Source organism: Phascolarctos cinereus, unplaced genomic scaffold (assembly GCF_003287225.1).
Source record: "Phascolarctos cinereus isolate Bilbo 61053 unplaced genomic scaffold, phaCin_HiC Scaffold_4;HRSCAF=312, whole genome shotgun sequence".
Lineage (NCBI taxonomy): Eukaryota > Metazoa > Chordata > Mammalia > Diprotodontia > Phascolarctidae > Phascolarctos > Phascolarctos cinereus.
Genome location: NW_027555847.1, coordinates 569181100 through 569194504, shown reverse-complemented (window position 1 = coordinate 569194504; position 13405 = coordinate 569181100). Strand labels below are relative to the sequence as shown.

Genomic DNA, 13405 nt, shown 5'->3' with positions numbered 1-13405 from the left:
CAACCACAACTAGCAGGTATAGGACAAGGAAGAAAGGATTCAAATAACATAAAAATTCAAACACAGTTGAACTATCACCTATTGATCTAAGTGCTGCCCCTTGGGGGCCAATAAAAAGTCTAATCCCTTTTCCACTTGGTAATTTTCCCATATTATGTCCCATTTAGGCAGCTAGGAAGCACAGGTGGGTAGAGTGCTGGGCCTGGGATCAAGAAGACATGAATTCAAATATGGCTGAATTAAACCATTACTTGCTATGTAACCCTATGCAAGTCACCTAACTTCTGCTTGCCTCAGTTTCCTCAACTGTAAGTTGGGAATAATAATGATAATAGCGTCTACTTCCCAGGATTGTTGTGAGGATCAAATCAGATAACATTTTAATGATGACCCATGAGCAAGAAGTAGCATAAGGAGTATCATTAAGAAAGTGTATGCTCATAAAAGGAAGTATTTTGGTATTGTATCAAGAATTAGGGATAGCCAAATGCTATGTTGATACGCACAAAATATGAAAAGATATATAAAACAGGGGAGTTTCTTCAATAGATTTCAATGGGTCTATGAACCTGAATGACAAAAATTACAACTTCATTTTCACTAATTTCTAACTGAAATTTAGCATTTCCTTCAATTATTTGAAGACATTCTAAAGAGGGCATATGATTCACCCTGCTGCCAAAGGGGTCCATGACAGTAAAAGGGTAAATAACTCCTCCTGTAAAGGAAGGTCTCAAGAACCTTTGGTAGATATTCTGTGGAGCAGAATATTCAATGTTTTGGCGTATTTTAAATTTTTGCTGGTATTTCTGAAATGGCTGGGAAGCAGGCATCAGGAAAAAGAGAATGTTTCTAGTGATCCCAAGTTTTCTTTTGATTGTAATTTTTTAAAATTTAATTTATTCTGAACTTTGAGAAATAAAACAGGCATTTCCATAACACAGCAGAATAGAAAAAGAAGATGATTGTACATGAAACTACAAATCTATTGTGTACAATTTGCTATTCATTTTAAATATATAATAAAATTCTCATGTAATTTTATTTTTTTCCCTTTTTTTCTTCCCACCCTAGAGATGGCTTCCATCATTAGACACAGATATGTGTGTATATAAATATATTTATATGTATATAAATAGTTATAATCATTTAATATATAGTGTAGAAATGCATTTGTATGTAAATATACACATGCTTATATAGTAAATATAAGCATACACACATACACATACTATATCTATGTAAAACCATTCTATACATAATTTTGTTTGTCAGGTCTTTCTCTGGATGCACATAGCATCTTCCTTCATATGTCTTTTATAGTTAACTTGTAGATTATAAGCTTCTGAAGTTCATAGATTCAGAGCTAGAAGGGAGCTTAGAGGTCATCTACCCTAAGCATACTCATACTATATATTAGAAGCCTAGGGAAGGTAAGTGAATTGCACAAGGTCACACTGGGAGCATATGGCAAAGCCAGGATTTGAACCCAAATCCTCTGGCTCCAGATCCAGCATCATTTGCTCCTTCACACCAGAGAGATTAACCAGCTCAATGTCTTACACATAGCAGGCCCTCAATAAAGAAAGTATTGATTTGCTCTGGGGTTTGTCACCAAAAAAACCCTAACACCTTATGGCCAACTTGGTGATAATTCTCTCCAAACTTAGGGCTTTTTTTTTTTATCTTTAGAAAAAGACATAAAGTCTCCTGCCACAGGGCCAATGCGTGAACCCAGGCTTGGTAGGATTTGTCAGATCATCTACTCTGTTGGAACAGCCTTGTTGTTGACTTTGACTTTGGTGGAACCAATATTTACATTACTGAGAATTGAGAGAATTGCAAATTTTCTGGATAACTTGGTCAGTCCATTTTAGAAAAGGGATTTGACTTAGCCAGATTGAATGTCTAAAACATATCAAGTTAACTGATGAGATTTCATTTTGTGCTCTGAAGATAAAACTATTCTATTTGTATTCATTATACCAAGCTCCTAAGCTACATAGTACAGCTACCATACAAAACAATTTTTTTACTGCTAATAAAACAATGTTGAATCAGTCACAAGGGCCTGAGTCGATTTTTTACATCATTAATTTCCCAGCTAAAAGTATCTTTGTGAGTACAGGTGGATTATCCAAAGTGCAAGTTACCTGACGGAGTCTGTATTGTAGTCAGCTAAATATTAGTGTTTGATGTACAAAAATGCCCAACTTGCCATAAATTTTTATAATTCTTTTTCTAACTCTAATCACATTGGGAAGGTGGAAGGTGGGGTGTGGTGAATGGCCTCATTAAGATGGAAGGACATCATGTAGCACTATCTCTTTGTCAGAATAATTTATAACTACGCACTTTCTGAAGTCATGAGTTATGGGCCTAATGTATTTAGTCATAAAATTTAACCGCAGGTAGAGTTCTAAATTGGAAAATCGCAGTTGGAACCAGGACAACTGAAGTGAGAATCCTGGCCCTGAGATTCACTGAGTGACCTTGAGGTGTGGTTCAGCAAAAGTATATGGATTCTGGAGTCGGAGGACCTAGTCAAGTCAAGTCAACAAGTGTTAATTAAACTCTTACTAGAGTGAAGGGAACAAGCATTTATCTAGTGCCTACTATGTGTCAAGCACTAAGTGCTTCACAAGTATCTCATTTAATCCTCACAACAACCCTCTGAGGTATGTGCCTATTATTATCTCCATTTTACAGTTGAGGAACTGAGGAAAACAGTGATCAAGTGACTTGCCTAGGGTTGCACAACTAGTAAGTGTCTGAAGCTGTATTTGAACCCTGATCTTCCTGACTTCAGGCCCAATACTCTATCTGCTGTGATGCCTAGCTGCCTCTGTGGGCCAGGCGCTGTATTCAGTGTTGGGGATACAAAGAAAGGCAAAAACAAATATTCCTTCCTCTCAAGATGTTCATAATCTAATTGGGTAAACAACATATAAATAACTGTATACAAACAAGATACATGCAAGATTAATTGAACACAATGTGAGAAGAAAGGCACTAATATTAGGGACAGAACCTGAATAAGGTCCTTGCAGAAAGTGGACTTTAGCTGAGAGTTGAAGAATGCTAGAGAAGCCAGAAGGGGGACATAAGAAAGGAGAGAGATCTAGGTATCAGGGATGGCCAGAGAAAATTCCTGGAGTCAGGAGATGGAGGACCACATTAGAAGAAATGCAAAGAAGCCAGTGTTGCAGGATCGAAGGAATGGGTATCATAAGAAAAGATGGAGGAAATGGAGTTTTTCACTTAGGTCTTTGTTCTTCCTGGTGCCCAAGTCACTTTCCTTCCTTTTTTTTTTTTTCTCGGTGAGGCGACTGGGATTAAGTGACTTGCTCAGAGTCCACAGCTAGTGAATGTTATGTGTCTGAGGCCGGATTTGAACTCAGGTCCTCCTGACTCCAGGGCCAGTGCTCTATTCACTGTGCCACCTCGTTGCCCCACCCTCCATCACTTTCCTTTCTTGCAATTTACTTAAGATACTTTAAATTACTTGCACATTAAATATGCACTCAGATTCTATTTTGTTTATGGTATGCTTAATTGTGTATGTATTTTATCCCTTTTACTAAACTGTAAGTTTCATGAGAGCAAGGCATCATGAAAGCATCATATTTATCTTTTTTTATCAACCCCACCTCTAAATATAGTGTAGTGTACAGCGTAGAAGATCTAGAAACATTTGTGAAATATACTGACGATGGGCAGCTAGGTGGTGAAGTAGATAGAGCACCAGGCCAGAGTCAGGAAGACTCATCTTCATGAGTTCAAATCCTGACCTCAGACACTTACTGGCTGTGTGACCCTGATCAAGTCACTTAACCCTATTTACCTCAGTTTACACATCTGTAAAATGAGCTGGGGAAGTAAACAGCAAACCACTCCAACATCTCTGCCAGGAAAACCCCGAAGAGGGTCACAGAGTCCAACTGAACTGATGGTACTCTTGTTGTAGGATCAAGTGGTGAGAGAGGCATGTTTCTCTGGACACTAACAAACTACAGGAATGATGTATTAAGTTCTGAAAGAGTGAGCTTCACATCTTACCAGCAGGAAATGACTTAGAGAAAATTGGGCATATTTAGTAGCAGAAAACCCACAGTGCTAATTATTTTTAACCACAAAACAGAACTCTGGATGTTAAGGGCCTATTAGCTTACTTATACCCTTCTTATTCACAAAAGCTAGCATGCAGCAGTTCTCAGGGCTTAGCCATTCCAGATTCCCTGCTGTGCTTCTTAAAGATCTCTGATAATTCTGACATTTACTTTCACAGACTCTTAGAAGTGGATGAGACCTCAGAGATCATCTGGATCCAGCCAGCATCTGAATAGGGATCCCTTCTAGAGGACGTGATGATGCTGGCCCAGCGGTCATTCATCCCTCAGGAGAATATATCCCTCAGGGAATCATTTGAGCTACATTTGAGCATTGGTCAATCAATTGCACCAAAACGACAATCTTCTAAATTCAATCTGGATGAGATAACCTCCAAAGTCCCAACCAGCTGGAAATCCTGTGACTGGTTTATTTGCCTGGCCTTCTGTGTTTGTTTATTTGTTTGTTTTTGAAACTGAGTCACCTGAATTACCTGGTTGTTTGGGGGACAGGGGAAGAGCTGTTGACACAATCTTAGGCTTCAAGTTTGAGGCACCACAATTTCTGTCAAGTCACATATGCTGGCCTTAGAAAAAGAGCTCTAGGCGACTGATTTCTTGGGTTTCATGACTAACAATGATCTCACTTCACTAATGTACTGTCAGGGCCAGGCAAAATTCTGAAAGAAGTAAGCAAATGTCTGGGGTTCCCCAATTTATCTTTCTGTTCTCTTCTTTATTTTTCTAGTAATAGCTCTCATTTGTATAGTTTTTTTAAGGTTTGCAAGGTTCCTTGCATATGTTTTTTCATTTGATCTTCACGTCAATCCTGGAAGGTGTGCTATTATTATCCCCATTTTATAGGTGAGGAAACTGAGACTAAGAAAGGCTAAGTGACTTGCCCAGAGCTACCCGACTAGCAAGGTAGTAGGTTATTAAAGGTAGGTGTTACTAAAATCCTTATTTTATAGATGAGAAAACTGAGGCTGAGAAAGACTGAGTGGCTTGCCCAGGTCATACAGCTAGTAAGTGTCAGAGACAGGCTTTGGACCTGATTCTGGATTATAAGGATAGGAGCCGTCATGGCAAAGACATAAGGGCAGGAGATAGTGTCATGAGTTCTGGGCACCACAGATAGTCCAATTTGGCCAGAAGGAGTAATTGCATCTCACCTTCCATGCCAGGCTAAAGAGTTTGCATTTTGGGGGAGGCCATTCAGAGCTACTGAAGGGTTTTTGAGTAGGACAGTGTTTCAGTTAATCCCACACCTTAAGGAGATAATTTGGCAGCTATGTAAAGAATGCCTCAGAAGAAGGAGTGGCTGCTAGAAGATGCTCAAATCAGGATATTAGATAGTATCCTCAACTCTTCCCTTTCCCTCACCCAAGTTTGGTAATCAGCTGACAAATTGTGCCATTTCAACCCCACGATATCTCTTGTATGTAACCCCTTCTCACTACTCATGCAGACACTGCCTTCTTAGGTCAGGTCCTACCTTTCATTTGAACCATTTTAACAGCCTCTAATTTGATCTCCCTGTCTCAACCCATCCTCTGCACAATTGCAAAAATGATTTTACTTAAATGCACATCCGACAATGTCATTCGTCTATTTGATAATATTCTCATGTTTTACCATTGGCTTTGGGATCAAATGTAAATTCCTTTTCTTGGCATTTATACCCCTTCATAACCTAACCAAAACACACCTTTCTAGCCTCATTACATATTATTCTCCTTCCTGTACTCTTTGGTCTGGCCAAATTGGTCTTCTTAACTTAACCTCATACACAACACGCCATCTACCATCTCTGTAGAGAGAAATAAGGGCCCAGGGTAGAGCTTTAAGGGACACTGAAGCTGAGTGGAGAAGGAATGATGTCTAAGGCACAAGTAAAGGGGTTGGTCTTTGTGAGAAAAGAGACACATCATCCTCTTAAATGGGAGAAAAGATAGAATATAAGGCATGCAGACTTCTGAAGGAGATAGATTTGGGGTTAGGGAAGCCTTCTTAGCCCTCTTCAAGGCATCAACAGAAAACCACGTAAGAGCCACTGTCCCCTCTGTTCTGCCACTCTGACAAGACTTAAGGAAGGGTTCGTGTCTGCTAGAACACCGGACGTGTTTTGGTTGCATCACTGAGTTGTTGTCAAGGGGCACCAAAGTCTATATATCTCTGATGCTATTTAAAAACACAGTTGAGGCTCCCCTTGGGGACTGGGAAGCTGTCTCTTGTGATATGATAAATATGTCAGAGACTTATTCTATGCATTAAGAGAGACACTTGGCATAATAGAATGCTGGTGTTGAAGTCACAAAGACCCATGATACTTGTTTGGTGATCATGGGCAAGTGGCTTAACATATCTAAGGCTCAGTTTCCCCATTTGTAAAATGGAGAAGGGAAGAAAAGGGGAAAGGAATAAGCATTTGTATAGAGCCTACTATGTGCCAGGCACCATGCTAAGTGCTTTTACAACAAATATCTCTGCTCATAGGATCAGAACTGAAAGAAACCTTTGAAACCATCCAGTCCCACCACTCTCAACTTACAGATGAAAAGCGAGAGAAAGAGACTTACTTGGAATCTATCTGTGGTGGAATTTGAACCCAGAACTTCCTGAATGAAGTCCAGTGTTCTATCTACTATGCCACCACAAGTCTCAGCAAGCTCACAGGGATCTTGTGAACCTCAAACTGTAAGGGTCCTCAGAGGTCATAGAGTTTAGTATAATTATTTTACAGGTGAGGAAATTGAGGCCCAATAAAGTTAAGAGTCTTGGCCAGGTAGTAAATGGCAGAACCAGGATTAGACCCAAGGTCTTCTGATCCCAAATCCAGCACTAAATCCACTCATAAAGTACGTAAAGTATTCTGGAAATTTTAAAGTGCTGCATATTTTTGTCGGTTATTCTCCTTTCTTCCTTCCTCTGCCCTTTTCCGGCAAAGAGATCTGTAGCCGTCTCATGACTTTAAACAGTTAAGGTTTTTCTGATTGTGGTGAAGGTACCACAAAGCCCCTGGATAAATATCCTGATCTACCACAGTAAGATGAATGCTCACATCTTGGTGAAAACTACCACAAACCACACTCAACAGCAAAACAGAAAGGAAGGATCAAGTTCCACCAGGGAGAATGAGGACTAGCCACTGAACGTGGGATACACCAAGGTGGCATCCAGAGGAATGAGAGGGAAGTTTCCAGAGCAGTGCCCAAGGATCAGTCGTTAAATCATCCAACCACCAAGGCCAATGACCCTGAGTATGACCAATCCTAAGGAGCCTCTCCCAGCCACTCCCTGAGGATGAGGACAACAGCTTGCACTACCTTTTTTTTTTTTTCAGGCTGTTTTTTTGCTCTAGAAATAAATAAAGGGCTTCTATTCCAGCCCTGTCAAGGTCTGGCACCTTTCCTAGCACTGAAATTCACAATAAACTAAGAAAGGAGGTACAAACCAGACTAACAAAACAACTATGATGGTTTGAAAAGAGAGTTGTCTTCATTGGTAGATTGGAAAAAGAGGGATTGGTCATTGTTGTTCTGTTTGGCAAGAAGAACCGCAATCAGACGGTGGCAAAGGACATGTACTTTGTGATTGAGGAGACTCAGGGCCAGACAGCTTTCAGACTATGTTATGATGCACGCCATACCTTGAGTTCCCCTGGGCAAGAGACCCACAATCTCCATGGTGGGGAGCTCATTCTCTTCTCCATTGGAATTGTTGGGTGGCAGAGCTCTCCTGCCCAAAAAGGTCGGTGTGGTACCTTCAGACATCCTTGGCTTTATCAGCTCCTTGAAATGAAAAGGAGGCAGAAAAAAAATACATGAAGTGAGTTATATTTGAGAGTTTCAAAAACAGAGAAAGATTTATCAGTGTGCAATGGCACTTGAGATACATATTTTTAGTTTCACATAAATAAAAAACGGAGACAGCAACAAGCATCAATTTAATGATGGAGTACAGCTCCCCAAGGGCCTAGAAGATATTTTGTGTTTGTCAAAACATGAAAAGTGAGGGGGAGGGGAAGGCATTTCCATAACGGGGCTTATTTGAGGAAGTGAAAAATTCTAAAGATTTCATGAATTAGGGTTATTTTTTCTCCATTCCTCAAAGACATTATGTCTCTTGAGATTTTATCTATATATGTAGATACATTCACATATGTGATGTGGATACATAAACATACAAGGTAGAACAATAATTGAATGTGACTAGATTATCACAAGAATTCGGGATCAGGTTTTCACCAGATAAATTACAAAAGGGTTGTCTTTTAAGATTCCAGACATTAATTAATGCAGATTAGATGGAACAGAGAATAGATCACTGGACATGGAGTCAGGAAGACCTGAGTTAAAATTTGGCCTTAGCTACTTACTATTTCTATGATCCCAGACAAGTACCTTAACCACGTTCACCTTCAGTTTCCTCATCTATAAGATGAGAATAATGCTTCCTACCTCACAGGGTTGTTCTGAGGATCAAATGAGATAACATTTGTATGGTTCTTTGCAAACCTTTAAGTGCTAAATATATTTTAGCTATGATGATGATGATGATGATGATGATGATGATGATAATGCAAAGATACTATAGAAAACATGCAACACCTCACTGTAGGTTGCAAAAATTTAGTACCTAAGAATATCTAAGAAGATGACCTGGTGGCTAGAATTGTAGATCAGAAACTCACCACCTTTCATAAAATGTCAAACAGAGAGTTCGAATATCCTTGAAAATTCAACAACAACAACAACTGTACTGGAATCGGAATATTACCACATACAAAACCTTTGCCCACAATTGCTTGCACACAACACTCATCTGTTAAAATTTAAGAGTAATATTTTTAATACATGTTGCCATGACAAATACTGATGATCTCCAACTTATGTGGCAGAAAAAGATCCTAAAATATTGAGGCCCAACAAAAGAAATCTAAACCCTGTGGGAAAAGGAAGAAGTCTATATCCTCTCCATCATCCTGGCTGCTTCTGGAGACATCTGTAAAATGCTCTCAGTGAGCCTAGAAGGTGAGCAGCTAAGTGGTGAGGTAGATGGAATGCCAGCCCTAGGAATACTCATCTTCCTGAGTTCAAATATGGCTTCAGAGACTTACTAGGTGTGTGGCCCTGGGCAAGTCACTTAACCCTGTTTGCCTCAGTTTCCTCATCTGTCAAATGAGCTGGAGAAGGAAATAACAAACTACTGCAGTATCTTTGCCAAGAAAATGACAAATGGGCTCATGAAGAGTTGAACTCGACTGAAATGACTCAACAGAACAACACTAAATATCAACTGTTGTTGTTACTCAGCTCATGTCCATCTTTCCTGATAGATTTCAGGTAGGAATGGTCCAAGGAAAAGATACTATCCTGCTCTTATTCTTTTAGATTTAATATTCCTTTTTTACTGATATATTTTATTTCTATTTCACCTTCATTTCTAAATATATTCCTCTCCTCTCACCTTCTCAGAGAGCCATCTCTTGTAACAAAGAATGAAAAGGAGGAGAAAAGAGATATTCAGCAAAACTAACCCATGCATCAATTTAATCTTACAGTATAAGCAACTTTCTACACCCATGGTCCCCCATCTCTGCAAAGAAAAGAGGGACTCATTTTCTCAACTCTTCTGGTACTTAGTACAATGCCAGTCACACGCTAGGCTTTAATAAATGCATGCTGACTTCTTCAGAATCAAGCTTGGTCATAATTAAACAGCATTCAATCTCAGGATTTTTATTTTTTCTTATTGTTATTTTTGCAATTTTAATTTTTATTTATTTTGAATTTAAATATGTATTTAATATGCTGTGGATTAGTGCACAAGCTTGTGAAATGATGGCCTTTTGTACCTAAATAAAAGTTGGGGGATGCAAGCTTGCCTTCTGTTGTGTTTAGTCCTGTCCAACTCTTCATGACCCCATTTGGCATTTTATAGGATTAAGTGACTTACCCAGGTTCTCACAGCTGGTGAGTGTCTGAGGCCAGATTTGAATTCAGGTCTTCCTAACTCCAGGCCCAGTGCTCTATCCACTTCAACACTTAGCTGTCGCTTAGATAGTGCCTTACATTTTATAAAGCATTTTACATAGGTTAATTCATTTGCTCACTTGGCTCTCAAGCAAAACGAGGTGAGCAGAACAGGTCTTTTCAAGGGAAGCGGAGGCAGAGAACTGGTGTCTGACCCTGTGATTTTATTGGTACTGAAGTTGCAACAGTTCTTTAGCTAATAATCTTGGTGAGTTGACTAAGACAGTGAGACATTGAATGACTTGGCTAGGGTCATACAACTAGTATGTCAGAGAGAGTACTTGAACACAGGTCATCCTATCTCCCAGGGCAACTCTCCAGGTATTCCATTCCAATGCCTCTCAGGGTAGGTAGCATCATCTCCTATTTGCTGATGAGGATACACCCAAGGACACACACTAGTTAAGTGGCAATAAGATCCAATCCCAGGGCTTCTGCCTCCAAATCTGTTGCTCAAAAACATTTCTGGAATGTTTCCTTTGGAATTATCTTCTGGGGTGGTCTACAAGCCTCACATGAAAACTAGTATATTTAATTAAACCACTGTAATTTCTTCCTATTGAGTATATTGAATGAAGCACTATCTAAATGAAATTTTGGAGGAATTCCAAAAAGGTTTCAATTAACATTATTGGAATAAATGTATATTTTCTCAGGGTGACCACTCTGAAGGAGACAACCTGATTTTGCATACACATATTCTAGTATTCTTTTTTTTTTTAATGAATGTCAAACATATAGTTAAGCTAGACAGATACAAATGAGTAACTGTATGGCTGAGGGGAGAAAAGAAGAGAGGGGAAGAGACATACCATTGGGAAGAAAAAGAAGAGAGGAAAGTTTTAAGAGGGAGAGAAAAAGGGAGTAAAAAAGGAGAGAAAGCCTGATATCTGGAAGATAGATGGGGAGAGTGGGCTAGGATTCACTAGGGCACAATTGAGTTTTGTCCTACTGCTTTGTGAAAACTTTGGGTCATAGGCTGTTGATATGGAGTGCAAAAAAGGAGATTTGGGAAGGAGGAAGGTCTGCATATTAAAGTGTTTGTGTTTGTTGTGGATTAAGTTCACAATAAAAAAAAGCGGAAGAGAAAAGAAAGAAATTGAAAAAAGGAGACATCAGCTTGAAGATGAAAGCCCAAGAAATGACAGTTTGCAGGAGTTCCAAAAGCCCTGAACTGTATAAGAACCCGGGGAGAAGAGATTTCGATTCAGCTTGAACTTAATGGAGGGATTCAGAGAAACCAGACTAGCAGGATCACCTCAGTTCCCGGGGCATCTTATCTAAGTTGCTCAGAAGCGCCCACGCAGTTGTCTCCTCTTTCCTGCTATCCTCCACCAGCTCAGCACACCAACACCGCCCCCCCCCACTCCCGTCTTCTCTTTGCCCTTCACCCTCGCCCTGCACCCATGCCTTGGAGCGCCCAAAGTAAACCTCAAACAGTCTCAACGGGTTAACTTTTTAGACAGTGAAATGCCCTAGCTTTAGGAATTCCTTCCTACAAACTTGATAGAAAGTGGCCCTCTGTGGTCTAGGTCATAGCTGGTGATGAAAGGACAAAAGAACCGGAATTAGAGAAAGTGGCCGCTTCTTTAAAGTTCCGCTCTCCTCCCACGCAAGCAGTAGCAGCAGCAGCAGCAGCAGCAGCAGCAGCAGCAGCAGCAGCAGCAGCAGCAGCAGCAGCAGCAGCAGCAGCAGCAGCAGCAGCAGCAGCAGCAGCAGCAGCGTATCCCTTCTACCGGGAGAAGGCTAGGCACCAGCTACCGCAGGAACCAAGGCAGAGAGGATAGGTCACACCTGGGTATAAGCAGGTCAGAATTAAGGGTTCCAGAATGAGAGAAATTTGCTTTAAAGTTTTTTGTGTATTCATTTTTACCTGTTGTTTTGAGGCTCCCCTGAGCTAGCTGATCTCTCCTCCTGGAAGACTTCCTCAAGCTGGACAGAGTCTGTCAGGGAAACGAAAGAAATACCAGAAGTTGGGGGCTCTTAAGTAATTTAAAGACTTCCCTCCCTTCCTTTTTCTTTTTCTCCCTCCCCCTCTTTGAGAGGGTTGGGTTTCTTCCCTCCCTAACAGCTGGAGCCAGGATTTCAGTCCACTCCCATTCATTCACTTCTATCTTCCTTATTCCAAAGAGATTCTACTCTTCCCTTCTTTCATCTCTGACATATGTCAGAAGAAAGCTTCTCCTGTCAATCTACCCAAAAGTTCATCTTCATTTCTTTATTCTGATTCTCCTCCCTCTACTCCCTATATCATCCTCCATGCTCTTTTCCAGCCCCTGGGCTATTTTTCACTGTGGTGTCTCTGAAGAATTTAGAAATTAACTTTCATGGCTAGGGAGAAGAGAAGGATTGTAGAGCTGCAGATACACTGAGTAGCCATTTGTGACAGTGTGTCACACAAGTGTGGCATATAATAATTGTGACACAGAACAAGACAGAGAAATAAAGTTATATAGGTATACCCTTGAACCAGCCAGCCAACCTCAACCCAATCTTCACTTCCTATGGCACTTGGAATCAATAATGTCTAACTCAAATATAGGCAGTGATATGAAGGCACAGGCTATTTCCAGGAAAGTTTGGAAAAACATACACATACATATTTTTAATAAAAATTTTAAAAGCAGGAACTGCTTCCCCAAGGTTTCCTATTTATTGCCCCAATAAATTTTCTATTTATTTCATTTCTAATACTCAAATCATGATGATCTTAAAAGAAAATAAAATTTCCTAACAATTTTTATGTTCCTAAATTAATTGACTTTACATACTAAAAGAAAACATATTAAAATAAATCATTTGCACAGATATGGTATATATACATATTTCCTTCTAATTCCATGGCTTTTAAATCTCCAAATCGTTAAACTTCTCCCCAAAGGAAAGACAATAATCAACAAACATTTGCTAAGTACCTACTTTTTGCAGCACAGTGCTGCACACTGGGATGAGTGTGTGTGTGTGTGTGTGTGTGTGTGTATGTATGTGTGTGCGAGCACGCATGCACGAGGTTCAGTTAAACTAAGTTCTTGCCCTCATTTGGCCTTCATTCTAGGAGGGAGCTTAGTGATTAGTAATTCTCTGGACCTCACGAGTAGCTCTGTTTTCTCTTTCTCTTTTCCTACTTTTTAACTTCCTTTCTGATCCTTTTCTCTTCATTTCTTCTCTCCTGCTTAACCGGCTCATGCCAGGCACAGATACTACTTACTCTCACTCAGGACACTTAGGGCTATCTTCCCGCTAATGAACCCAGTCTTAAGA

At 40.0% G+C, this 13405-nt stretch overlaps 1 protein-coding gene across 2 annotated transcripts in view; it reads right to left on the bottom strand.

The window, feature by feature from the left end:
* Nucleotides 1-12170, bottom strand: part of F13A1 (coagulation factor XIII A chain) — a 194657-nt gene extending 182487 nt beyond the window's left edge. Inside the window, exons 1-2 of one of the 2 annotated variants that reach the window (XM_020973813.2) lie at nt 12018-12170; nt 7759-7900 (exon numbers count right to left, since the gene is read on the bottom strand). In XM_020973813.2, the coding sequence (XP_020829472.1) occupies nt 7759-7882 (124 nt within the window). In that variant the 5' untranslated portion in view covers nt 7883-7900; nt 12018-12170. The remainder of the gene's footprint in view (nt 1-7758; nt 7901-12017) is intronic. The other variant, XM_020973812.2, reaches the window with a different exon arrangement.
* Nucleotides 12171-13405: the final 1235 nt, after the last annotated feature.